This window comes from Trichomonas vaginalis, chromosome IV, assembly GCF_026262505.1.
Source record: "Trichomonas vaginalis G3 chromosome IV, whole genome shotgun sequence".
Taxonomy (NCBI): Eukaryota; Parabasalia; order Trichomonadida; family Trichomonadidae; genus Trichomonas; species Trichomonas vaginalis.
The window spans coordinates 20,324,662-20,351,537 of NC_067206.1; the positions used below are offsets into that span (position 1 = coordinate 20,324,662).

Sequence of the window (26,876 nt, forward strand, 5' to 3'; positions counted from 1 at the left end):
TAAAGAATTTGGCGTCTCTCATCTTGAAAGATTCGATCCAGGTCATGTATCAAAAAATATCTCAAAAGATTTTACAAAGTTCTCAGCTTCTCATAAGACAGTTGAAGTTTTCAACGACAAGACTCAGAAGATTGAAAAAATAGAGAGACCTTTCTGGGGTCTGAATGCAAGCCTAAGTATGTGGCTTTGGTCATGTTTTGCCGAAGAAAATATTGACAAACGTACGAAAATGTGGGAGAATTGTGTCTACCATTACGTAGGCAATCATTCTTTTTGCGAACCGCACAATTACAAATGCTTTGAATGGCAAAAAGGTGTCAATTCGATCCAACTTCAATTCATGCTCTATGACTGGGTTCACAAATGGACACCCATAGTTTCCAAAGTTTCTTCCATTGGATCTACCTGCATGAATGAAGCGTTTAACTCCAAAATTGCATGCTATTTGGACAAATCAAGAGCCTTGAAGAACATTAACATTAGAGTTAACGTTGCAATCTTAGAATGGAATGATCCAGAGCATTTTCTCGGAGATATACAAAAAGCATTACATCTTCCCCCACTTTCAGAAGATTGTGTCAAATCATTTGAAGAGAATTGTTACTCCAAAATGATATTGAAACAAAAAACTGTTACAAAAGGTTCTAAAAAACAGAATAAATACAAAAAATCCATTCAGAGTGTACCAGGAGGAGATTATCAAGTTTTCAAGTCCGAATGGGAATCAGAAGACGAAGACATTGATGACTTTGATTAACGAAAATTACATTTTATTTATTGTTTTTGGTTTTAATTAAATTATTATTATGCTCATTTTCTTATTTTGATTTTTTCTCATTATGATATAAATAATTTATTAATGCATTTATCCAATAATTATGCTATGATATTTTTATGCCTTATTTCATTTCTCTTATATTTGATAATCTGGTAAAATATAGTTCAGACTATAATCATTTTAGATTATTGATATATTTATATAGGTTAGAATAAAATTGGTTTCATTTTCTACTTTTATTTTGAATTAATAATTTATAATATCAAATATTATGGCGTAACCTCTCCTTTAAAATATAGATATATATAGGCCTATAGAGTTTATTGGCACTCTCAAAACTCTAGAATTTTGAGTTTACTATACCCTTAAAATTTGATAAAATGCAATAGTTTTTAAATGTAATATATACTAATTAAATTTTTACATTCACCTATAGTATAATCAAAATACTCTGGTTTTTCCAATTTCAAATTTCTTTTTTCTAATTTCTAAAAGCCCTTATATTTCCAAACATAAGGGTATTCATAAATAAGGTATCTTATTTATAATTTCCAAATGAATTGGAATTTCCAAATAAAAACTTATTTGGAATTTCCAATTGAGAGATTGGAAATTCCAATCTCGCAATATTTCCAATTGCGACGGTTTTTCCAATCGGGTGGTTTTTCCAATTAATTGGAAATTCCAAATAAGGGGGTATATTTATAAATCCCCTGCTATTTATAAATAGGTCTAATCTTCTAAACGTCTTTCTGAATGAATTCTGAGTCTGAATCATCCTCAATGATTCAAGATCAAACAAACACAACTAGTATATATAGTGATAGAAGCCAAGAAGACGTCCCTGATCTAGCAAATTTTGAAGATAAGCGTGGTGGAATTTTATTTGATTATCTAAACAACAAAATACAACGTATGAAAACATTTTCAGATTGGGCATATAGATCTTTACGAAATCGCAACGATTGTTTGCAATCTTACGATGAAAATTCAACAGAATTAATTCCTAACGAAGATGAATGTCTGAAATATTTTACAAAACTCAAACGAATGCGTCGGCATAAAGAAAATTGTTTAGTTGTAGTTCAAAATGCAAAATATTACATTGAGAGAGGAAGGATCTCTCAATTTTTCGATAAATGGAGAAATTCTACAACTAATAAATTGGAAGAAAAGAACAGTTCTTTATCAGAAATCTATTCATGTTCACCTACGGAAATTATTGGAAAAATTCATAATGAAATAGAAAAACAAGCTTCGCTTGAAACACAACTAGAAGTCATTACAGCAAAAGCATCCGATTTAGAAAACTTATACAAACAGACTAAACAAAAATCTCAGCAAAACAAAGAAAAACTTGAAATTGCTCAAATTGAATTTAACAGAATTGATGATCTTTTCAAGTCAACATGCCAGAAATACGAGGACGAAATAGCAACGCTTAAAATGAATATACCAATAGTTACTGAAAAATCAAAAGCAGCTCTTGAACAAAAAAGATCCCAGCTCAAACAGAGAAAAGCTGCACAACGCATTAAAACAGATACAGATAATGAAAGCATGGAAACAATACGTGCGAAAATTAAAGATATTCAAGAAAAACTCAAGAAAAAGAAAGTAATTGCAATTGATATAAGGACAGCTTGTCTTGCATATAAGCATCAGTGTGATGAAATATCGAATATGATGTTGAAGGATAGTGAAGCTCATGAAGAATTATCTAATGATGTTTCAAGGATTGAAACTCAAGTATCACAAATCTCTGTTAATAATTTAGATGGATTGCAAAAGCAAAAAGAAAACATTGATAAACAACTTATCAGCACGCAATCAATGATTACTCAAAATAAGGCTATCATACAAGAATTAGATCGTCAAATTGAGAAACTTCAGTTTGAAAATCATATTTCTTCTCTTCAACTTCAAAAGGCAAGCCATGCTTTTGCTGATGATGATATTGACTCTTCTGATAATGATTATGATGTTTAAACAAGATTTGGCAAAAAAATGTATAGAAAATATTAGATTAAAATTTTTGATATAGTGTTGTTATTATGATTAGAATAAAAAAATATTTTGAATTATTTTTTTTTGCATTATAGGAAGAATTGGAGAGTGAGAGATATCATTTCATGCAATGATACTCTCACCCACCAATTACCAGCTAAAATTGCGAGATATTGAGTGCAATGTCAACATTGCCACTCAATTTCATGCATTTTTGGTTTGGAACTAGAGTATACGATGAACTGATATATAACTAGTACATCGCAGACTCTAGGTCCTTCAAATTGTTTAATTTTAATCAATTCTTTTGACTTTCACACTCATTTTTTAAATACCTTAAGCTTATATTGGATAACTGTTATATATTTCAACAAATAACTTTTCCTAAATTTGCCTTTTTGACACTTTATGTAAAGTTTCTTAGTGTCAGAAAACCTTTTCATTACAGTTTTGATGATTTCCTTTCTGACTTTCCTAGCCTATAGAGATACAAGGCCAAAAAGAAATCCTGTTTGGGGAGATGAGCTTATGTTTGGAAATTGGACAATCACTTCTACAGAACTAACTTCAAATTCAACAGGAAGTTCATACAATATTAACTTAAAGCCTCATCCAAAAGAAGATGCTCTTATCGGAGATCTTAAAATCACTTCACATTCTGAAGAGCCATTTGAATATCACCTTATTTTGAGATTTAATGGCACCGACCGCGACACTTTCCATGTTTTTTACCAAGAAGATGACTCAGAAATACATGTTACAGATGTTAAATTGGATTTCGAACAAAATAATCTACTTAACGCATTTGGCCAGATTTTAGGGACTAACATAACATTTTCTCTCAACATGCTCACATATCTATGTTTAAATTTAATCTTTTACGATAACAATTCTAATGAAATTACTGTTTATTCGATGAAAAAGCCAGATCCAATGCCACCAGGAAAAGACTTCAAAGCGTCCATATTTACAATAGCTACGATAGCATATCTCTTCTTTAGAAACAAAAATCAAACTCAAAATCAGCAACAAGAAAATCAAGAAGAGCAACCAACAGAAAACAACAACGGTGAAGAAAACAAGCTACAGAAAGAACAACCTAAGCAAGGAAAGAAAGGAAAAGGTAAGAAACACTAATTTATTTTAAATATATTTTTGTATTATGTAATATATTATTCATATCAATATAAAGTACTAATATTTAAATACAATATGAAAATATTATTCTTTTTTTAAAGGTACGGACACTTTTAACCTTAAATTCTAAAAAATCAAAGGGCATTTGTTGGCTTCACAACTCGTAATACCCTTTGAATTTAACCAAGATTTTAGAGCAAACAAAGCATTAGTATACCCTTAAGAGAATGCAATGTTTGTTGCATGAATTAAAGTTTACAAAAAAGAACATATTTTGATTTTTTGCAACCTATCAAATTTCTCATCATTTGATCAGCCAAGATTACTAAAATTCGAAAACACTTATAATACTATCGGAAAATCTCTACTATAAAAAATTAAATTTATGAAATTTTTTTGAGACCGCGCTTTCTCTTTGAAAATCATGGAAATAAATCAGGTACAAATATATAATAAGTACGTAGAAAATGAGAAAAATCTGTCTTGCCAATTTTTAGAAACGAATTGCATTTCATCAAAAACATACACCACCAATTAGTTAACTTGTAAATTAGCTGTTATCATAATGAACTACATACAGTTATCAAATAAATATTAGTGCAAAAGCACAACCAGCAATAAAAATTATGGATTTCTATTACTTGTAACTTGTTTTACCCCTACACAAAGAAGATTACTTTTGGGTTACATGTAACTCAAGTAGCATCTTCGAAATAATTGTATTTTATAATTATAAAAATTTTATGTTTATTTCTTTCGGTAAATCTATCTGATTTTGAATTTTGACCAGAAATAGTTCTTCTTTAGATCAAAAATTGTTCGTTTTTTAAAATTAAATTTTGCAATCAAGAAATATTGACTTTTTTCGGGAACAAAAGGAAATATATTGCATCAAGATCAATTATAAAACACATTTAATTTTTCAAAAAATCTTAATTTCGGAATTTTGTTCTAAAAATTGTATTTTTTAATTATATTTTTCATTTTTTGAATTTTTTTTGGAATTTAGATTTAAAGCTAAGATAGATTTTCATATATAACTAGAGTGTACTTGATGATTAGGTTATAATTTTATCTTAAAAAGTTATACATTCCTTTTAAAAATGTGTATTTCGATTCAATATCATCGATTAAAACCATTTTTGAGTCAGCTCAACTTAATGAATCAGATCCATAACATTAGTACATTACTCAAGGACTGTTATAAAACGATAATATCAATTTTTCATAGAAGTATTTTCTAATCAAGTTTTTCAAGCCTAAATTTAGGAGGTATCATTAGTTGCTCACTATGTGTTATTGAATTTCTGCAGAAATAACTACTGATACTTCATTATTGTTAAAAAATTGAAACAAATTCTCACAGAATCTTTTGAAGAATGATATATTTATGCATTATTCAAGCTACAAAAATGATGCAGAGCATCGGTATATGCATTATTAACTTAGATCTTCTAATATAATTCTAGATCAATATATCACAAAATTGGCAAGACCAATTTTCTTCATACGACACATTTTGTATATGTGGTCTATATGAAATCTATACTCTTGAGTATATGGCTTAAATCCGGTTAGAAAAAAAGTGTCCGTACCCTTTTTTTTGAAATTATCTATGCTACGATTATTTTTGATTCAAATGCTGTTCGGCATTAGAAGCAAAAAAAATCGTTTGCAATTCAAAATTGGAAAAAAAAAATAAAAATAATAAAAAAAATAAAAATAAAGATAGTTTATTATAAGTATTTTGGACATATCAATATAATATACACCCAAAACCTTCTATCTCGACTTCAAATGGGAAAAAAATAGATTTATATATACTTTTTATGCCTTCCATGAAAGGACATTTTCACCATTTCCTCTGACAAAGCAAAATGCAGGAGGAATGTTAGCGATCAATCTAAGGATATCACAGTAAATCTGCGCATCCATGTCATCTGTTGGGACAAACAAAGTTGAAATAACAAGGCAAGAGCTGCTACTGAATTCTCTTATCATATCAGAGAACAAAAGGAATCGAGTGAAAGCATGGTCATAAGCACTCTTATGAGTTATATTCTCCCAGTAAGCTGTAGAGAAAGCACTTGGTTTCTTCTTCTTCTCGGAAAGTTCCATACCGACAACTTCGCAATCGATTCTGAACTTTTCACACAGTTTCTTTGTTCTGAAAACTGATTCTTCAACTGTGTCTCCATTTCCTGTATAAGCAACAGTGATGATTCTTATCTTCTTCTTCATTGTTTTGGCAATAATGTAGCCAGCAAGAACAGTGAGGCCTCCTTCATCGGATAACCAGTAGATATCAGTGTAGTTGGATGTGTTATTGATATCATGAGGACGAGTGGCCAAAATAAGACCGTATTTTGCCTTCAAAATCTCCATCGTCATTTCATGAACTTCTGTTGAAGATCTTCCATCGATATTCAGGAAAACTGTGTTCTGTCTGAATGCTCCAACACCTGATGTGAGCATCTGTCTCGTTAACGCATCAATTGATGATGAAGCCATAACAGTTTCATAAAAGATATTATGATGTTCGGCAAAGAACTTCTCCATTTGCTTTCTCTGTTCAAGAGCAACATTTAATCCATTAGATTCATTGATTACTTGGGATACAATAGTTAGTATGAGTTAGTTGGGTACTGTGGCACTGCGTTCCACCGTACCCATTATATGTGAATTTGACACTTTACAAAACCACTAACGTATATTTTACAAATCAAACGACAACACTAACTTAACCTTAAATATTTACAAAGCCGCCAACCATTTCACCTCACTAACGACTTCGCTAACGAACTCACTAATGAAAAAATAAACGTTCTCATAAATTTTCTTCTATATCTTCATCGTCAATGTTAACTCTATTGTAGTCATACTTGAAGTCATAAAGTTTCTCAAGTTTTGAAATGCATAGTCTTGTTAACTTACCTTCATCATCATAAGTTTTTATAAAACTACCATGACAATCTTTATACACAGTCAATGTATAGTCAACTGGTCTAGGATGAAGTGTAAAGAACATGTTATACTCAGGAAGGAAGAATAAATGTTTAAATGTATGTTTGTTATATTTTTCGATTTGTATGAGTTGCTTTTGTTCTGTCATTTATAAAAAAATAAAATAAAAATAAAATAAAAAAAATAAACTTAAAAATAAATGATATCACCACCCTCACACGTATGAAAACATAGCACAAAAATAAATTTAGGTGAAGTGGTGAGATCTCACCTGTTTTTTCACCTCTTTTTTCACCCTGTTGAATTCATTGCTTTATAACTCTCTTCCTTTCTCCAACTCTTCTAACTTCTTCTTAAGTTCAGCAAAGTTGTCCTCATGAAGTTTAATCTTTCTCAAAATTCCTTCTTTATCTAATGGTTGCTTTATCTTTCTAAACTGAACTCTACCATTCTTCATAGTATGAATGTAAAAACCTTCTGGAATAGTTCCTGATTTAATGTATTCTACCAAAAACTTTTGTTTCATTGCTTCAGTGACTTTATTTGTCATTTCAATCAAATAAAAATTTTAATATTAAATAAAAATAACGTTATTTTTTCAGTAAGGAAACGCAGGAGTTTTACGATTTATTTGAGGAGTAGGTTTAGGAGTTGACTTTTGAACAGGAGTTTGTACTTCCATAGGTTCAGGAGTCATTGAAGGTTTTGCTTGTGAAGGCGTTGGTTTTGGCGAAGGTGTTGGAGTTTGTTTAACTTCAGCTACTTCAGTATTATTTACAACATTTGCTTTATTTCTTTTCAACATCATAACTGCTCCTGCTGTAGCTAGCAAACCTAGTGGGAGACCATATCTTATATAAGGACTTGACCAAATGCTATTTTTGACAGGAGCTGGTGGAACACCTAACCTTGGTGAGACTGCTCTTTGCCATTGTGCAGCTCGTAAGAAATATTCAATAGGTGCTCCATAATCGTTTGGTAAAGTTTGTTTCATAGATGGTGAAGGTTCACGAGAGCTTGATGAAGAACTCATTTATAAGCTTTAAAAATAAACGTTCATCCTTTATTCCTCACCGTCGTCCGTAGCTAAGTTATAGTCATCTAATCTTATTATTGGGATTCCATTAGTGCGCACCTGAATGGCAAAGCAACAATCCCTCATAAATCCAATAAGTGGCTTTGGTACATTTTCAGTTGCTAGTTCAATAGGTCCTTTAACAGACAATTTGTATGTTATTGGAGCAGTAGATGTTTGACCTTGCTGGAAGCAAAAGTCCACTTCTGTTGGAAAACCACATAAGAAATGTGTGTTGTCATAGCTATCCCATTTATGTTCCACACTACCATCATCCACCAATGACCTCATAACATCTTCATTAAATCCTATCATATCATTGTTTGTATTGCAAGCGTTCGCAACCATTTCATAAAATACAGGTCCATATGATTTTTCAGGTTCTGCAGGTATATTTCCATAAGCTCCCATGGAAAGCTGAAGATATTTAAACTTAGGGTTCTCAAAATTAACATAATAGTTGTCTTTCTTTCTAAATAGTGCCCAAATACTTTTAACATTAATAGGCGTATAAGCTGCTGTAAATGTTGCACTTGAACTATCTGTATTCTTTGAGAATGAACCGTCCATAGGAATCCAATCCATAACTTTAACAGGAAAACATAAAGCCTCGTTTGTATAATGTTCTACAAGTTCTGTATAAATGTTAGGGTCTAAAGAGAATGACTTTGGATGAATGAAACATTCATTAAAATCCATCTTTGTTCGAAATAGTTGCTGGGTTACAGTTGTAATAGTAACTGTTCCACTAGCTTCTACTGCCTTCGTTATCATAGTTAATGGTTCATTCCATGGAACAAATTTATTTGTCGGTGGATTTGAATCTGAAGCAAATGCAACTTTAAGAGTTGGATTGAAAGCAATGATATCATTTACAGATATAGATGTGCATTGTAAGGCGTCGCTACTGAACTTTACTTTAAGCTGAATGTTTCCTGCAAAAGCTGGAATAAATCGAATAGCTTCTAATGGAAGGAATCTTCTAACAGGAATTCTTAAACGAAGCTTAAAATCAAATGATTTTCCTGCTGTAATTGGACCACTAACAATTTGTCCTGTTCTGCATGTTCCCGAATGACTCCATACATCTTCATGTCGAGTCTTTGAGAAAACATCTACTTTCTTTATTTGTTCGGTAGTTTGTGAGTTTGAAGTTATATATGCTTCTTCTCTTGCGTTGTCTTGAGAATATACGATACGACCATTTGCAAGGATTTGATATCCAGCAACTGCATAGAAAGCGTCATCGAAACCAATCCAAAATCCTGGTGGGTTTGTTTTATTGGAACCTGAACCAATTTCTTTATCTACAATAAATTGACCTTCCATTTTATACGTAATGAATGTATTGTAAAGGTCCAACATATTTTCACCAGGAGGTGAGAGATTGAATGTTACCCATGTGTTATCTTTAGCAGTTCCAGGTTGTGATGGAATCTTTGCGTCAGAATATTTTCTATTAGTGTCACCAATTTGAACTGCATTGTCTATGATATCGAAATATGAGCGAATCTGATGAATATGCTCTGCTGGAGTAAATTCGTTTAACTGTTCGTTCTGCATGTATTTACTTCAGATAAAAATATCTATTTACTTCATTATTCTCACTCTTCTTCTTGGCATTCGTGGTGGAAGTTGTTTCTTGACATTTTCAATGAACTGTACATTCTCTTTTGTCTCAACTTCTTTCACTGGTGGGTCAGGGTTCTTTGACTCGGTTTGTTTTTCAATGAAATTCACGAACTTTGCAATAAGCTCTTGGTTCGTTATTGAAAGTACATCTGGCTTCTTTTCTTCTTGTTCTTTTGGTGGCTCAGTTTGAACAGAAGGTTTTATATGGGCTTCGTGGACTTCACCTTTACCATACACCTTAATGTTGTCGCTTTCTGCATTCGCTAATGGAACCTTTCTTTTTCTTACGTATATTTTACCATCTTTACTCTGACTTACGTAATAGAAAGGATGTTGTATTCCTCTTGCGTCATTTAATATAATAGACTCTCGCTCTGATTTTGACAAGCTCATTTTACATCGGTTAAAGTTTTAATTTTGTTTTTTCTCTGCAGTCAAATGACTCAGGCAAGCCCTACGGACAAGACCCAAGGGGTCATAGATGTTGAAGCATTGAAGAAAGAAATTCGTGAGCAAATTTTATCCGAACTGAAGGAACAAAAACAAGAACAAAAGCCAGAGAGACCAAAGAGAAAACTTAGTGAAAAACAACTTGCTGCATTAGCTGCTGGAAGACAAAAGAACCCAAGACTACTGGCGAAAAAAGCTAGAGAAGAAGCTGAAGCAAAAGCTAAAGAAGCTGAAGCAAAGAAAGAGTAAATGGTTTATTTTTATCCGAATTAAATGTATAGACAAATACCTTTATCTGTTGCGTTCAGTAGTGAAAACCCTGACGTCAAAATAAAGGGGAACAGAGTAACGTTTAAGTTTCCAACAGACTGGATTGTGAACATAAATGAAGAGAAATACATTGGCATAACATCTATGTATATAACACGTGCTTTCAGAAAGGTTGACTTTATACTTCAAGTCGAGATAGAAAATGACGAACAGTCTTTAAGCGCCCAAAACATTCACATATACAAATCTTTAAAGACGATACAACATTGTTGCAATGTATGATTTCATTTAATGAAATGTTCGAGAAAAAGTTTAACATTGAAGTACAAACTTTACAGCCTTTACGTGAGTTTCTTGCACAACTGAAAGAAGAAGGTAGTCAGCCACAACTTATAGACTTTCATTATGAATTTAATGAAAATGAAGATGGAACTCATGACTGTCAGTTTGTTGTATTCTCACCATTCAATGAAGTCGCTAAAGAGAAAGAAAATCCATTACGTATAAGATTTCAAATCTCTGAACCAAGTGATGATTTCAAAAATGTTTTCAATTATGATGCAATGCTTCCGAGGAAAAATGAATTTCAAAGATTGTAACACCTGGCATTTGGGATAGAAAGCAAGCTATATTATATTCAAACTTAAGTAAGGGAGTTGAAAATGAGTTCATTGGTCATACAAGAACTTCACCACTTCCTAACCCTAAATACTATAAATTAACTGGCTTCAATCGTGAGTTTTGGATAGACATGTTCTCCACTCATGACCATAACTGCCCAGTGTTCTTACCTCCAGACCATAAGGACTGTCTCTACATTGAAGCACAACTCTTAAACTCTACCATCGCCAGTATTGTAAATGACCACATGGGCTTCGCCCTTGCCGCTAGCGGCTTATTTTTATCATGAATGTCTCACTGCTGACAAAAATAAATGACCTCATTATTTTTCTCATTCATGACCTCAGAACTTAAGCTTTCTTATGAATGAAGTCTTAGTCTGAATAGAAAAGTTAAACTTCTCTTCAAATGCAGGTGTAGCAGACTTACATAAGTCGAATGCAATCTCTTGACCGTCATAAAGTGCTTTATATAACTTCATAACACTGAACTCAGAGTCTTTGTCATATGTTCCTTGCGGAACCATTAAACCTTTATCTTCATCATAGAAACACTGAACAGAGTCAGGAAACATTTCATTAGCGGTTAAAGCAATAACATCTTGCTTCACGCCTTTCATTCTGCAGTGAAATGCAACTTCATTTAAATCATTCGTGAGTAAGTCTATGTAAGTCTTCTTTCCACAAAATATTGACTTGTATGCTAAACTTTGTTTATCTTTTGTGATTTCTGCAAAGTCGCTATGAAATTGACCAAGGTTTTTACCAATGAGAACTCTTCCATAACGTTTCTCAAACTCTTCAGCTAAACGAGGGATATCTTCATTGTACAGATGCATACTGTCCGTATCGCTATAAAAGATGTCCATTCCTAAGTCCTCAGCAGTACAGAATACTTCACACATTATTCTCTTCGACATAGATAAGATATTAACACCAAGTGGACAGAAGTTAAAGTGTCTGCAAATGCTTTTCGTTAGCTTGAAAATAGTTTTATCTGAACCATCCAAACCTTCGAACTTCACTATATGGTTGTAGTTTCTGATGGCATATCTTATAGCATCTTTGTCATTTACTATGGTTATTTTTGACTCAATAGGAGATAGAATAGTTTTGCCATAAATACTGTTCAGAATGAGCTTTATATTTTCTTGCAAAGGATTTCCTTCTTTCTTATACTTTAACCTTAACTCAAACAACTTCTTTACTTCATCTCTTATTCTAATATCTCTGTTTCCATCGTAATAGTATCCTTGCAACACTTCACATTTGACACCTTGATATTTTATGAGGTCTTGTAATGTTATATGGTCAACATACATTAAACAGCAAGTGTTTGAACTTCTGGGAACGTTAAGTTCTGGATTTAGTTCAGGGTCACAAACTATTAAAGGAAAGTGTCTATGTATTCCAATCTCTGTTATCTTAATGAGAACAAAGAAGCCAGACATAAACTTTTCACCAATGGGTTCCTTTTGGTCGTCGTTGAATAAATGTCTCATGAGATACTCTGTGCTTAACATTTCTTTCTTCATAACCTTTGGAATACCTTCTAAAGTATAAAGTCTTGCTATAGCTGATGGATATAATGAAACAGCGTCGAAATCAGCAATGAGTTTCTTTTCGCTCTTTTGTTTAATGTTATCTGACAGCATACATCTTCCACCTTGAATACAGCGTGAAATAAATTCTCTTGGTTTATTTGAGAGGTCATATAAATTTCCATTCGGGAAGTACACTCTGTTCTCAAACAATTTGTTAGCAATTGAACAAATACTAACGTAGTCATAAACGTTTAAATCAAATTCTTTCAATATGTCATTGCGGAACTTAACAAAACCTTCTCTTAAAATTCTTACATCTTGTTTGCAATAAAATGTGCTATACTTTTCTAAGTCGAAGTGGTTCTCATCTATTCTGCAACCTTTTGATGGAATCTATGTTTTTCATGAATGTATCTGCATCCCGGATAAACTTACATGCTTCAGAAATGACACCATTCTGTTGTCATTTGCTAAAAACACTGCTGTAGTAGTTATATGGAAATACTTCTTTCGGTCCTGTTTGTAAGTTAAACATAGCAGGAAATAGTTTAAGCTTCTTATTTATAACACTGTAAGAGTCTTTTATAATAATTGCCTTCCTTTATATAAGCCAGTTATTTGCATTGTTCAGAACCTTTAATGATGGAGTTCCTTTCACTTCTGTCATGTGTCTTAAGATGAAGTTTATATCATAACTGAGGTTATGGAAATATATTAAACTCTTGTCAGGAAGTCGTTCCAAAAATTCTGTTGCACAGTTCTGACCCCAAATGCTTTCACTCACTGAACCATCTTCACTGTCATAACAATGTTAAAGCTTTATGAAAGCCATCAGTACACTCAAAGTCAGCAAAGAAAACGTGCTCAGGAATGAACTTGCACTTATTTTTATTTACTTCTTTTGACTCGGCTTTCTTCTTCAGTTGTACACAATACTTTGGAGCATATGTCAAATCTTTAAATGGTGCAAGGTTCTGTTTATATAAGTCAGTCGTATATGTGAAAAGTTCTCCATAAGAAATAGGTTCGAAATATTTGCACTCCCACAATGTTTTCATAACATCCCATAACGGTGTTGTTCTATCATAACGAACTACATATTTATCTTCTCTCTTTGTATAAATCTTCATCTGTTTCTCAATGTTCATTCCACCACAAGCTTTGAGAATTTCTATATAGTTGCGAATGAAATATGTTGTCATTGGTAATCTTTCATTTAGCATGTAGTGGTCTTCAACAAGAAGTAAGTCAATAGTTCTAACAGTTTACATTCTTTTGGTATGTATCTCTTTATTTCATTATGTCTTGAGTCATTGAATAACCAATGGTAACATTAAATGCTATACCTGTTGCGTCAGAAATTTCTTGTACTTTACTTTGAGGAAAGTCTCTAACACGAATGACTTCTCTCATGTGGTCAATAGTCTCTCCATCTACTCCAGCCTGAATGCAAGCATAAACGAAACAATTGTCTTCTGTCATAAGTGTTGCAGTTCTTTTGTTCATTCATTGAAGATTTGGTAGCGTTCAAGATTTATAGGTAATGTGCAAAGATACTTCCAGAACTGACCGCTTCTCTTCTTATAAAACTTCTTTTCACCATTATCTTTCCAAAAGCTTTCTATAAGTGCTGGGTTTCCTGTTTGCTTAAGAGCTTCCAAAATGGCTTTCTGGTCATTTGTCAGTGTGCTTTCATCTCTATATGGTCTCTTTTTTGGTTTGCCTTTCTTTACATCTGACATCGTTAAGCCTTCATATTCTGTTAAATCATACATCTTTATTTCAGTAAGATTCTTTATGTTTGTCAAGAAGAAGTCATAGTGCATTTCAACAATACCTGCAGCATTTGCTTCTATCTCTGATATAAAGTTCTCCTTCAAGAGCTGATGTAGTAATGTTCCAATATTATTGAGGTTTAACGTAGAACATTCATACTTTCCACCAAGTTTATAACATACCATCCATCTCTGTTGTGAGTTTATTTTAATTTTCTCTAAGAGTCTCATGAAAACCTTACCGAAATGTTTGTGTAAGTAGTCTCTGTTTGGTTCATCTAAAGCTTCGATGTTAAAGTCAATGAGTCTATTGCCTGACTTCACATTTCTCTTCCTATTCTCTTCATCTTTCTTTAACCATCTCTCACCTTCTTTTGGTTTGTCGTCAATGGAACGAATGACATCGTTAGCTTTGCGAACTTGTTCTATAGCGCTCTTAAACATCTCTCTTCTCTGTTGTTTCAGTGTGTCGTCTCTTCTTCTTGTTTCACCAACGTTTGCATTTGTTATGTCAAACATTTCTCTTCTTACTTCATGAGGTACTGAACGTCTATGATATAAGTCAATAGCAACGTCATTTAAAGGAAATGCTCTTGCATGGACTTCGTCCTCGCCGCGTTGCGACTTTATGAACTCATGAATTCTATCATAACTTATTGCACCATTATAGTCATGAGGATGTCAGCGAGTGCTTTTTTGTTTGTTGCGTAATGCTTTGCAACATCTATATTAGCTTCTGTTAGAAGTTGTTTTATTTCCGAGTGTTCTAACTTAGACAACTTCCGATACATCTTTAGTAGGAAATAAAAAAAATATTTTTTTTGAAAAATTAGATTACATTTTTTAAGTTATTTTTCAAAATAATTTAATATTTTTATTTTAATGAAACACATGCAAGATTGCAAGTTCTTTTCATACAATGCTCTCGCTACTGCCATCAAGAATGAGTTCAATAATGCTTCAAATGTTAATGTTATCTTTAACAAGAAGTTTGTGAAAGAATCTAAGTTTGGTCAGTATGTCAGACCATTAGCTATCGTCATTGACCGCAAACGTTATACTTCACAAGAGTTAGCAGTAGTTTTGAAACAAAAGAGTTTCTTCGTGAATGTCAAAGATACTCATTATACTGTTATAAAGAACTCTAATATTGACTTCTTCAGTATTGCTTTAAATCTTTCCGAACAGAAAGAATATAAGAAGGGTGAAACAAATGTGAAATATTATCCTTCATCTCTGAAGACAATAACGAACAAAGATGTTATACAGAAATTCTTACCAAAGGTTGAAGAAGCTTCTATTGACATTGACGAAGGAAGTGAAATGGTTGAAAAATAGACCCTGAAGCTATTTAAGCAAAAATATATTTTTGGTTAGTCTTCATATCGATATTTTACAACAATTCCCCAATGTATAAACTTTCATACGCTTTTTCATAAGCTTTATATACCTTCAGAAATTTTGCATAATCTTTAGAAGCATTTAGATATTGTTTAAATGCTTTGTATGTCTTCAGAAATTTTGCATAATCTTTTACATGTTGTTCGTTCTCTTCTTCTGTCATGAGTTCCGAATATTCTAAATTCATGTTCTTTCATATGAGATAAAATTTTATAAAAAAAAATAAAATTAGCTTAGATTTTTTTATTCTTCCTCTTTGAAGTTATCGAAATATTCTGTTATTTTTTCCTTCAGTAATGTTAAGTCTTCTTTGAATGTAAGTATTGTGCAACCTTTGATGTCATAGTGTGTTTGAGGAAGAGTATTTTTGACAATTTCCTTTATTTGCTCATTCGGTGTCATTGAAATCGGTAAGTTTTCACGATAGAACCAGTTTCTGTCAGATTTAATATTTTAGCTAAGTCATAAAAGCTCTTGTTGTTTCTTCTGACTAAATGCAACATAACCATATCTTTATCTTCTTCTTTCTCCAACTCTTCAGTAATATCATATACTTATAACTCTTTTCCTTTCCTTTTGGTACTGAACGTTATTCTTTTCTGTATGCTTTTGTCTTTGGATTCAATGACTTCATCTTTTGCTTGAAGTTTCTTTTCCATCTCTCCACGTTCTGCTTTATATAGTTCATCTAACATCATGAAAATATAACAAGCATAACGAGGTGAAGCCCACATTGCTACAGCATTTACTAAAAGTCTATGAACATAATAACCTTTCAAACCAGGAGCCAAATTCTTGCGATTTTCGTACGGAATCTCTTCTCTCGGTTTTCCGAGGGAAGCAATCATATGAGGAAATTCTTCTAAAAGTTCTTTTGTCTGTTGGTTTTCAAACCAATGATATGCTTGCTTTGTAGAACGAAGAGCATTCATTATACTTTGCATTTGGTACATGTCTCTTTGACTGAACGAATGAGAGTAACTGTTTGTTATACTGTATGTATTCGTATTCTTCATTTATAGCTTCATGGACTATAACTGTTGTTGTGTTCTCTGATGTTGACATTACTGTCTTTACATACAAAATAAAAAAATAAATAAAAATAAAATTAGCGTTATTTCTGAGATAAACACTATTTCTTCACAACATTAAATTTTATCCTGTATGAAATGACTTTAAAAAGATTATTGACTGACTTCGAAACTATCTCATTGAACGCATGACAGACCCTCAAAACTGTGTTGAAAGTTCTTTAAGCTTTAAGATTGAAGGTACGACGCATTTTGTTTCACTTACGTATTGAAAGAATATGACCGTTATCATAACGAAGGAATCAAACACTAATAAAAATTTGTAGATAAAAAATTGGTTAACAATGATGAAGAATACAGACAAGTTATTGAAAAAATAACGCAAGATTAGATGCAATAGAAAAGAAGTTTAATGAATGTCTTACAAACACGTATGAATATCTTATGCGGTGGGAAGCCAGATGGAAATAAATTTACGTCAGATATGCAATTTATAAAATCTTATGTCGACAGGCTACGTAGCACAGTGGTCTAAGGTGGTGTTATGGAGGGGTCAGTGTCTGTGGTTCGAACCGCGACAGCGCCGTATTTTCTTATTTTCTTTGTTTGTCTTGTTTGTCGTGAATAAAAAGTGTCATAAAAGTGCTCTATCTTCCACGGGAATAAATAAAAAAATTACTTTATTTCTTCTTTATTTCTTTGTTCCCGTGGAAGAACCCGTGGAAGAAGGGTTTTGCTGTTTTTTCTCAGCCGAAATCAATGATTTTTTCATTTTTGGAATCCTTAGCGAATGAGGAATCTTTTCTCTCGTGGAAGCTTTGACCAAAAATATAATTGAGGTGAAGAGGTGAGATCTCACCCGTTTTTTCACCTGTTTTTCACCTCTTTTTTCACAAGCGTTTTACATGAATTGTACGATGTATATTTGAAATCCTAAACAATTTCGTAGCTTCTATTTCTTCTTTTAGTACATCGAATGTTTTAACAATGCCGAAAGTTTCTTTATACTTCTTCTTGACATCAGATAAAAGGAAATCTTCTGCTGTTGGATAGTTTTTATTAAGAAATGTCAACATATCCATTTTATCTTCTGCTGGCTTTTCTGCTTCTTTCTTTAAGTCTGAATAGTCGTTTCGCATTCTTTCTATCTCTTTGACTGAGTAGTTATATTTTCTTATTGCTGCTTTACATTTTGAACATTGCGGCATCGTTTTTGCGTTATACATTGAAATAAAACCAGCTAGAACAACTAAGGCGTCAATGGTTTTCTTTAACTCAAAAGCTGCTGGTTTTATCTGTTCATTCCATACTTTACCTCTTCTATCTTTATCTCTTATCTGCCATACACATTTTGCAACTAATGAAACAAAGTTATCGTATGTCTTAAATTCTTCGGATTTGTAAAGGTCAGAAATATTTTTATAAACCATGTCGCAATCTTTGTCCATAACTTTATGGTTGCAATGAAAACCAAGGAATTCATAATTTACTTTACGTATGAATTTCTTAATTTCTACTGAGTCAGTTGCTTTGACTTCAATTTCGTCGAATTCAGGAATAGTTAGTTTTTGCTGCTGAATTTCAGGTAGTTTAGGCAAATGGTTGATGAGGTCCTCCATTTCATAAAGATACTGTTCATTTGTTTCATCTTTCGCACTACAGTCTAAATTACTTGTTAAAAGTTCTTGCTTTATCTTCTGGATTTCTGTTTCAAAAGTATATGAAGAAGGAATAAAGCTTTTCATCTCTACCAACATTGACGTAGGATTCATGACTAGCGAGTTTGGTGCTGTAGTTGTGGACAGAGTCCCGCCGTTCGTGGTTTGAATTGTTGTTGTGCCGATTGTTGAAATCATATCTTTTATACAAAATAAAAAAATAAATAAAAATAAAACTAACTTTATTTTTTCTATCTTAAGGAAATTCATGAAAATTCACGAGACCCAAAGGGTCTGAGCCGCTAAGCGGCGAGGGTGAAAAAAGAGGTGAAAAAACAGGTGAGATCTCACCTCTTCACCTAAAATATATTTTTGTCTGATTTACATCTAATGAAAAAGTTTAGAAGAATTATCTTATTCTTTCTGGTAAATGCTTTGTCTGATTTACATCTAATGAAAAAGTTTAGAAGAATTATCATGAGGGTGAAAAAAGAGGTGAAAAAACGGGTGAGATCTCACCTCTTCACCTAAACATTATTTTTGGTGTAAATAAATGGTACCATTAATAATACATGACTGTTCTCATTCATGTCTGATTTACATCTAATGAAAAAGTTTAGAAGAATTTTCTTATTCTTTCTGGCTTATTTTTGTCTTTCCAGTACTCCCGCTCTAATGGTCCCAGATGTGTTGGCTTTGACTCTCTCAAGTTCTTAGATGGTATAACATCTTCAACGCCTCCTTCATATCTTACTTTATAAGTGTCATCGTTTATGTTGTAGCCAAGTATTTCAATAACCACTCCTCGCTTTGCTTCGTCAATGGTTTCAGCAAGTTTGCCATTACTACTTTCAACTAATTTATGTCGAGGGTAAAACGCAATAGAGTCGTCAGCAGCTTTTATAAGATATCCATTACCTTGCGTAGAGTCTACGATATAATAGTTTCTACTTAACCTTAAACGTTTCTTTGTCAACGGTTTGTCGTCAAGAACTACACGAACTTTTGTACCAGGAGTGAGGGTAAATTGTGTTGAATTTCTGATATTTTGTGTTTGACTTCGTTTCTTTTGTATATACTTTTCTTCTTGTTGTTGTGTCATTGAATTTGGTGTATGTCCTGTTTGTAGAATGTGTTGAGGAATTATATACTTCGAGAAAATGTTTCATTGTTTCTTCGGTAAAGTCTCGCTCTTGGTTTAAATCTCTGAGCGTTCTTATGAAGCGGTTTATGATGCCGAGTATGTTATGGTTATGGTCTTCAGTAGTGTAGTGAGTTATGTTATGCTTAATGAGAAAATCTGTGATTTCATTGCTGAGGTATGCACTGTCTTGGTCTGATGTTAAAGTACTTGGGTTATGTTCTGCTACAAACTTTTGTAAAACTCTTAACACTTCACGAGTTCCTTTATTTTTCATGGATATGCATATGCTTTACGAGTGTTAACATTTATGAAGATGAGGAATGGTTTATGTCCTCTTTTCTGCTTTGAATGAGAGTGTCAAATTGGTATGCGTCAGGCGTTGGAGTAAATTGGTAAAAAGTAGTCGTAAGGGTTTATTTTTGTTTGATGTACAACATTTTTTGTCAAAGAACCTTTTCACTTCAGCTCTGTTAGTAAATCCCAACTCTTTGCAGCTTCGATTGAACTTCTTAAATGACCTCCATAGATGTGTGTTCGAATACTTCTTTCAAGCTCATTTATGTAAAGTTAAAGATTTTATTCTAGGCTCAAGCGCGTTCATTGAACGCGTACCATGCGAATATAGTCACAAATGTGGCATATAATCTGCACCCGAGCCTGTTGGATTTGTTGTGAAAGTGTGTGAATGATTTGCTGGTTCCACAGAAAATACCTGTGCTTGAATCTACTGGGTCACTTGAAATATCATATCTATCATCCCTCTCTATCCGAACCTGCTGCAAGATTTGTATAACCTCTTTTTGTTATTGAATGTGAATGACTACCTGTTGTGTTTGTAGTTCCTGTATGAGTGTGCGGTGGAAGGTTTGTTTCTTTAATTTTCTTCGAACCTCCTGTTTGCTTTGAATATCTAGCACAGTATAAGAATTTATCTACAATCTGCTGCCATGTACCAAAACCTAAAACTGTTTCTGGATTTGTTGAGTTCATTGATGTATATAAAGAACCAACAGGATATAATGTTTGAAGTATTTCAGTCTTTAATGTTTGAAGCTGTTTGTCGGCTTTCTTATATATAAATCTTGAGCAGTGAATTTAACATTATTTTCATCATCCATGACATAAACATTTTTACAGCTAATTTCTTTCTTCGTTGTTATGTTTTCATTCGATGTTAAACCTTGTGGAAAGTTAGGTAGAGTTTATAATATAATGCATCCCCACCAGTTCCGCCAACCGTTCCTTCAATACTTTCATAGCAACAGTTGAGAAGGATTTATGTGTATGTTCTTTATCTGCTTTTTATCTAACATTGCTGGTAGTTTATATGTTTCAAAGTTTCTGACATGACCTTCAATGTTCATACATTTACTATTTAAGGAGTTTAGTGTATCTTTTACGCTTGTACTTGGATTCTCTAAAGGTGCACTTGAACCAAGGTATAGTTCAATATTATGTCGTCTGCTTAACAGTAGTGAAGGATTCATGTGTATGGTTCTTGTCGGCTTTACTGTCTAATGTAGCTTGAAGTTCATTTATATCGGAGATGTTGTGTTTATGAGATTTCAAAACTTTGTTCGTTGCGTCAAGTTCATCTTTGTCAGCTTTACTTTTAATAGCATCTTCAAAAGTTATTTTTGCCTTAACTCTCAAAGTAAATCTTGGTTCAACTAATACACCGTTAACAAAGAAGTATGAAGCATAAATTTCATTGTTATAACCAAATGCTTCTTGTGCTTTACCCTGTTCATACTGTACAGTACAGCTTATGTTCATAACCTTTAGCACGAATGAATTTATATCTTCTTTCATTAACATCTTCAGTGCTTATTTGTTCATCCTGTGTTAAATATCCATGGTAGTCCGTTATAATCTGTTCGTCTGAAGTTATATAATGAACGTGGTTCTTGACTTTATCACTCAGAGCTAAAAGCTCATTTTTGTCTGCTTTTTCGGCTAATTTCTCATTAACATCATTCACTTCTAATTCAACTCTTCCGCCAGAACTCTTATTATCATTAATCTTTTTCATTAATTCAGTAATTACGTCATAAAGACTATATTCTGTTTTTTCGGTTCTGTAAATAATGAGTCAAAATTTCTTTTCATCATTACATCGCTGACATTAATGATATCACCAATTCCTTTTTCATTTATTCTCTTCATTAATTCTGCAATAATGACGAATATATAATCTGTTAATTTATTCTCTTCATCGAGGGTTATAGAATGTTTTGAAATTGAATCATTAACTCCTCTAAATAAATCAATAACTCAGGATACACGTTTTTAATGTCTCGAATAACCCGACCAGTATCCTGTTTTCATGTTCTTCGTTCCCGTCGTTACGTGGTTTTATATCTCTAACCATCATCAACGCAGCCATAACCGGAGGGTTTGTTGCTACCTGTTCGAAAATCTGACCGTTATGTATGGTATATCTAAATAATTTCTTTGTGTTTGTTAAAACATTTGAAACAAGTCTTTTAAAACCATCTACAAAATTTCCGTTTCACCTAATGTTCTTGCAGCATTTACAAGCTCACCCATTCCGCTTTTGACCCCAAAAACGTCCATATTGCATTTATTTCACTTTGTATAGTTGTCCATTCAGCGAAACTAACACCCGCATTCGCTAAGCTGAAAATGAAATTCAGTGGATCGAACTTAATTCCACCTTCTTTTCAATTTCAACGAACTCACTAACATGAGATTTTAAGTATTCTTTCGTTAAAATTGTTTTCCCCGATGTTATGTCATTAACGAAACTATCACCGTCAAAAGTTAACGAATTCAATTTCGTCGTTGATGCTTTTATTTCATACACCGCTTTATCGATAGTTTTTGGCTCACCTTCTTTAGAAGCATATGAAACATTAATGAATGAATTATATGTATTCGTGAATGAATTAAAATCAATGATTTTCATTAATGACGCCTTTAATGATTCATTTACTGTCGAATCCCTTAAAGCAATTAATGAACTGTCATTTATGAAAGGTACACTGCAAACCGTCGAGTTTGGATCAAATGCTGTAGTTGGTGCAGGAATATTAATGATATAAGTCATTAAATCATTAAGTGACGTAAATAATGTTGTCGTTTTTGATTTAATTTCTTTAGCATCTGTTATATACGGTAATTTTATTTCTGTAGTTTTTGAATTAAAGATATTTGCTAAAATGTTTTGTAAACTGTTTTGAACAGCTGTGTAAACCGTTGAATCCGGAACTCTTACGATTTCACCGTCCTTAATAAAAGGCATTGCACATGGTGTAGTGCTTGGGTCAAATCTTTTTGGGTTATGATTCAACATATATTCTAATGCTTCATAAACAGACCTATATACGATTGTATTATCTTTTTCAATAATTTCACCGTCCTTTATAAACGGCATAGTACATGGAGTTAAAATAGGGTCAAACTTTTCATAGTCCTTCCATGTTATGTATTTCTCAGTATTTCCATCAGTGATAACAATATATTTGTCAGTAAGTGTGAGAGAGTATTGACCAAAATATAAACGTTTAGCTCTGTCAGCTTCATACGCATATGCAGCTATACTCATATTTTAATGAGAATAAAATGTTGTTCTATTTGCAAAGTACAGACCCAAATGAATACGGGACAGTAAAGCTACAAACAAACTTAGGTCTTCAGAATGAAGCGCTTGCTTTCAGAGTTGTTGACTTCAATACTATCGCAACTTTTGTCATAACAGATGAAACAGATTTCATGGAGATTGAAATAGATGGAAAGAAGCACGAAATAAGATTTCACAATAATGTAGAATATAAGATGGAAACATTAGCTGGAGTGTTAAATGCTCTCATAAATACTACAATAAACAAGGATAACGAAGAAAACTTAATGAATGTTAAACTTATTGCAGGAGTTTTGAAGTTCAGTTATGCGAAGGAGTTTAAGATAACACGAATGAGTCATAGAGTACAACTTCTTTTGGGTGCATACCATATGACATTTCCTTTGAAAAGTGTTGACAAAATGATTGAGATGAATCTGTTCCATACGTATGTTATGGCAATTGTTTGTACATTGAGTCAAAATAGCTAATGTCACAGGTATTTCAGGAGTTAATAGTAAAGGTTCAGTAGAATATAAGTCTTTCTGTTATGAAGTAAATTCAATGTTCATTCGAAACGTTCCTGTCATAGCAACTCATTTAGGTAAATGGGTTCGCATTAGTCCTCATAATTTGAAAGACATGCAATTCAGACTTGTTGACTTTCAAGGAGAGCCTGTAGAACTGAAGGCACCAGTGCGAATGACTGTTGAAGTTGACTTTTTAGAAAATATTAAATGCAACAGCTTACAAGAGAACTCAGAGCTAAAAATATAAAGTATGAATGTTATGTATTAGGTCATGAACTTTGGTTGTTGCTGTTTGATGAAACAAATGAATTAGTTATGTCAGTCAAGAGAACAGAAAAATATTGTGTTAGTGAAAACTGCACCAAGTCAATAAGATTAGGTTTGCATTATGAAGATGAGTTCGATACTGTTGAAGAAGTTTTGGATAGATATTACAAATTGCTAACTTGAAATTTTTTTGACTGACGGCGCAAAGCGCCAAGACTCAAAGAGCCCTGACTGCTTTAATTTACTAAAACATATTTCAAACAAAGTTATAGTCAGTAGATAGTTTTGTATACTCGTTCGAATATTTATACTTAAACTCAACTCCTGTAGTTCCTGGTGTTTCAATGATGCGGATGTTACCTATTTTCATGAATAGTGGAGTTTGACCACAGCATTCGATTTCAGGGTCGAGATAGTCAATGACACATTGTTTCCCTGTTATTCGTGAGATAACATTTTCAAGGTCCTCCTTTGTTAGAATTATTTGGTTCTTGCTTTATAAGATTTGTCAAAAGCTTCTTATCGTCTTTGAGTAAAATTGTTTGGTATAACTGAAGAAGGTAATGGTCTACGTTATCTGAAGGATTTGTTTGAACATTTGTGTAAGGATTGTCGTTGGCTTCTCTTGAAAGAATTTGGTCCAGTGGTGGATACTCTAACTTAACATCTGATGTAGCGTTAGCGTTTGAAGCTGAGTTTAAATTCACGACTTAAGTTCTGGTTCTTTTTCTTTCAAACACTCTGAACTATAGTTCTTTATGACAATATTGTTTGTCGTTCGTGAGTCAACATTTGATGTTGGTTCAATTGGAACATTAACGGCACCAGCTAAGATGGATTTGCTTCTCATTTCATATAGAATAAAAACCTTTTATATGTATGAAATGAACAATATACTCGACAAGGGTTTGAATGTAAAGCTAACGAATGAAAATATTGTTGAATTCACTGAGACAGGTGCTGTGTATAAAGATGTAGAACTACTGAACAAAAGAGCTAAGGGAAGAAGCAGGAACATGAACAAAGGGTGGAAGCCTATAAAAATTTATGTCAATGATGGCTCAGGAGGTTCAAACATAAAGTATGCAGAAAGTTATAGAGTTTATGCTCTCAAAGGTGAAAAGCCTTCATTTAAGAACAGCTATTCTAACGCATATCCTCAAAAGCTAACGGATGGGGAAGTGGATGATATGAATGACAGCAAAAATATTAACAGAAATGGCGACAGAGATGCATGGAATTTGTTTACCATCAGTCAATTGAAGGTTAAACTTTAAAACAATGTTGGTCGTTCCCATGGAATATTTTTGACTTTAATGGTATTAGTCATGATATGAATCTCAAGGTATGAACGAGGAGAGATGAGAGACTTATATGCTTCCCAAATTTCTTCAAAAGGTAATGTTATACCTGACTGTTTCCAAATGAGTTCAATATCATAACGTGAGAAACCTTGAAAGATAACGAAGTCAGTTATGAGACGTTTTATGTTTAAAGCTAAAAACCTCCATGTTTGCATAAGTATTGCTACAGTTAAGTGGTAATGTCTGACTTTAGTATGATGTTAGCTAATGGTGAGTCTGGTTTTGAAACTAAACCTTTTCCAGCGAAGTCGTCACAAACTAATAAAGTGTTTGAAGGATATTTTTTTGAAGGGGTATTTTGAAAGTTTTGATAGAATGTAGTTTGTCAGTCGTTTCATATCGTAAACTCCTGAGTACTGACGTAAGTGATGTTTGTCAATAATTCTTTCCATCTCCTCAGAAGTCTTTTGCATTCCTGACTGTATAAATTCAACGATGGCATAATATTTCCTCTTACGTCGAATGTAACGTTGAAGAAATTCAATGAGTTCACTGTCTGGAACTTTAACGACAGAGGCTTGAACTTTTGACATAAATGTTTTCGCTGTTGAGTCCATAGAGTCTGAAGTTGCTGATATAATGATTTGGTCATAGTAAGAGTCGTTTCCTAAACGCTCTGTTATGAGTATATGACGAATGAGGTTAAATGTCTTACCTGAGCCCATCTTTCCACAATAGAAATAAACACCATTTGAACAGAACTCATAGTCCTTACTGAAAGGAAGAATGAGAGAAGAGTTAAGTTTGTCTGTAGTTTCATTCATGTCTTCATCTACGTCATGTATTAAATGCTTCATTTTATCTCCATTAAAAATGCAAGTCAGAAATATTCAGAACATAGCACCGAGTCTAACTGACAAGAGTATAAAGATATACTATGAACATGTTATGATGAAACCAACCAAAATTCAAGAAAGTCAGTATACTTATGAATATCCAAGACACTGGGTAGAGTATGTAGGAGGTGAGAAAGCTATTGAAATCAGACAGGTTCGAAGTATTCCAGCAGGAAGAACAATATTATTGAAGAACTTTAATGTTTTGAGGTATAATGATGAAACAAAGAAGCAAGATAGTTTTCCTGTTGCTGTGTATGTGAACTTAGATACAGGAGATGACATGAAAGTTTTTAATACAAAGCTTCAAACGGTAGTGAGAGAACAACTGACTGCGGAAGGACATCCATTACCTTCAGAAGTTACCATAGCATATAATTTTGAAACAAACTCAATAGATTTTAAAGTCGTCTCTGCAAAGAAGTCAGGTTTTACATTTAATGAAGCAGATGTATATTCGAATGAAAACTTCAAAGCTATTGCATGGTTAGATAATGACGATTGCTTTAAGAAAATATTTAAATACAGTGACTCAACGATGTCAATAGATGACCTTCGTGGAATGTTACCATCGACGTTTACAGTAGAAGGTTCAGCAGGATTGCTTACAAGATTGTCAATTGGTGGTATTTGGTCTCGTGAGAACATTGTTATAAAATCCAGTATAAGTGAATTTGCTGAAGAATCTATATTATGTCTTTCAAACTACATGTATTCGCCGCCGAAGCATTATAGTATAACAAACTTTGTCAGTAAGTTTAACATAAGACTTGTCGAACCTTCTTCAATGAAAGATGTTGTGCTACCTAA

The 26,876-nt window shown here is 32.9% G+C and overlaps 13 protein-coding genes and 6 pseudogenes across 19 annotated transcripts, besides 5 other annotated features; 6 read left to right on the top strand and 13 right to left on the bottom strand.

Annotated features, from left to right (window-relative positions):
- Positions 1–1,143: part of a mobile genetic element that runs on past the window's edge.
- Positions 1,122–1,143: a terminal%2Cinverted (terminal inverted repeat of Kolobok-1_TV transposon ID:TVAGG3_0134730).
- A 279-nt stretch (positions 1,144–1,422) lies between these two features.
- TVAGG3_0134740 (uncharacterized protein) lies at positions 1,423–2,822 on the top strand (the record flags this gene model as incomplete). Its single annotated transcript, XM_001301962.1, has 1 exon — positions 1,535–2,767. The coding sequence occupies one exon, from the start codon at positions 1,535–1,537 to the stop codon at positions 2,765–2,767; it is 1,233 nt and encodes a 410-aa protein (XP_001301963.1).
- Positions 2,823–3,100: 278 nt separating this feature from the next.
- TVAGG3_0134750 (uncharacterized protein) lies at positions 3,101–4,846 on the top strand (the record flags this gene model as incomplete). The annotated part of the gene is made up of 1 exon (XM_001301963.1): positions 3,239–3,922. The coding sequence occupies one exon, from the start codon at positions 3,239–3,241 to the stop codon at positions 3,920–3,922; it is 684 nt and encodes a 227-aa protein (XP_001301964.1).
- Positions 4,847–5,675: 829 nt separating this feature from the next.
- Positions 5,676–5,729: a mobile genetic element.
- A 20-nt stretch (positions 5,730–5,749) lies between these two features.
- Positions 5,750–6,481, bottom strand: TVAGG3_0134770 (cation:chloride symporter protein; the record flags this gene model as incomplete). The annotated part of the gene is made up of 1 exon (XM_001301964.1): positions 5,750–6,481. The coding sequence occupies one exon, from the start codon at positions 6,479–6,481 to the stop codon at positions 5,750–5,752; it is 732 nt and encodes a 243-aa protein (XP_001301965.1).
- Positions 6,482–6,560: 79 nt separating this feature from the next.
- Positions 6,561–7,199: a terminal%2Cinverted (terminal inverted repeat of Maverick-1C transposon ID:TVAGG3_0134780).
- Positions 6,561–26,876: part of a mobile genetic element that runs on past the window's edge.
- Positions 7,200–7,436, bottom strand: TVAGG3_0134790 (uncharacterized protein; the record flags this gene model as incomplete). Its single annotated transcript, XM_001301965.1, has 1 exon — positions 7,200–7,436. The coding sequence occupies one exon, from the start codon at positions 7,434–7,436 to the stop codon at positions 7,200–7,202; it is 237 nt and encodes a 78-aa protein (XP_001301966.1).
- TVAGG3_0134800 lies at positions 7,950–9,045 on the bottom strand (annotated as a pseudogene). The gene has a single exon. A coding segment is annotated over exon 1 (1,096 nt).
- Positions 9,208–9,533, bottom strand: TVAGG3_0134810 (uncharacterized protein; the record flags this gene model as incomplete). The annotated part of the gene is made up of 1 exon (XM_051224061.1): positions 9,208–9,533. A coding segment is annotated over one exon (326 nt), but the record flags the coding sequence as incomplete, so codon positions are not given.
- TVAGG3_0134820 (uncharacterized protein) lies at positions 9,552–9,986 on the bottom strand (the record flags this gene model as incomplete). The annotated part of the gene is made up of 1 exon (XM_051224062.1): positions 9,552–9,986. The coding sequence occupies one exon, from the start codon at positions 9,984–9,986 to the stop codon at positions 9,552–9,554; it is 435 nt and encodes a 144-aa protein (XP_051109048.1).
- On the top strand, positions 10,032–10,292 carry TVAGG3_0134830 (uncharacterized protein; the record flags this gene model as incomplete). The annotated part of the gene is made up of 1 exon (XM_051224063.1): positions 10,032–10,292. The coding sequence occupies one exon, from the start codon at positions 10,032–10,034 to the stop codon at positions 10,290–10,292; it is 261 nt and encodes an 86-aa protein (XP_051109049.1).
- TVAGG3_0134840 (organellar and viral DNA polymerase type B) lies at positions 11,278–11,853 on the bottom strand (the record flags this gene model as incomplete). The annotated part of the gene is made up of 1 exon (XM_051224064.1): positions 11,278–11,853. The coding sequence occupies one exon, from the start codon at positions 11,851–11,853 to the stop codon at positions 11,278–11,280; it is 576 nt and encodes a 191-aa protein (XP_051109050.1).
- On the bottom strand, positions 13,465–14,441 carry TVAGG3_0134850 (annotated as a pseudogene). Its single transcript has one exon. A coding segment is annotated over exon 1 (977 nt).
- Positions 16,361–16,606, bottom strand: TVAGG3_0134860 (KilA, N-terminal/APSES-type HTH, DNA-binding family; the record flags this gene model as incomplete). The annotated part of the gene is made up of 1 exon (XM_051224065.1): positions 16,361–16,606. A coding segment is annotated over one exon (246 nt), but the record flags the coding sequence as incomplete, so codon positions are not given.
- TVAGG3_0134870 (organellar and viral DNA polymerase type B) lies at positions 17,575–18,132 on the bottom strand (the record flags this gene model as incomplete). The annotated part of the gene is made up of 1 exon (XM_001288898.1): positions 17,575–18,132. One exon carries the CDS (start codon positions 18,130–18,132, stop codon positions 17,575–17,577), a length of 558 nt encoding a protein of 185 aa, XP_001288899.1.
- Positions 18,959–19,511, bottom strand: TVAGG3_0134880 (annotated as a pseudogene). Its single transcript has one exon. A coding segment is annotated over exon 1 (553 nt).
- On the bottom strand, positions 20,559–21,872 carry TVAGG3_0134890 (annotated as a pseudogene). Its single transcript has one exon. A coding segment is annotated over exon 1 (1,314 nt).
- TVAGG3_0134900 lies at positions 23,072–23,846 on the top strand (annotated as a pseudogene). Its single transcript has one exon. A coding segment is annotated over exon 1 (775 nt).
- On the bottom strand, positions 24,103–24,716 carry TVAGG3_0134910 (annotated as a pseudogene). Its single transcript has one exon. A coding segment is annotated over exon 1 (614 nt).
- On the top strand, positions 24,742–25,143 carry TVAGG3_0134920 (uncharacterized protein; the record flags this gene model as incomplete). The annotated part of the gene is made up of 1 exon (XM_051224066.1): positions 24,742–25,143. The coding sequence occupies one exon, from the start codon at positions 24,742–24,744 to the stop codon at positions 25,141–25,143; it is 402 nt and encodes a 133-aa protein (XP_051109052.1).
- Positions 25,482–25,994, bottom strand: TVAGG3_0134930 (uncharacterized protein; the record flags this gene model as incomplete). The annotated part of the gene is made up of 1 exon (XM_051224067.1): positions 25,482–25,994. The coding sequence occupies one exon, from the start codon at positions 25,992–25,994 to the stop codon at positions 25,482–25,484; it is 513 nt and encodes a 170-aa protein (XP_051109053.1).
- TVAGG3_0134940 (uncharacterized protein) lies at positions 26,119–26,715 on the top strand (the record flags this gene model as incomplete). Its single annotated transcript, XM_051224068.1, has 1 exon — positions 26,119–26,715. A coding segment is annotated over one exon (597 nt), but the record flags the coding sequence as incomplete, so codon positions are not given.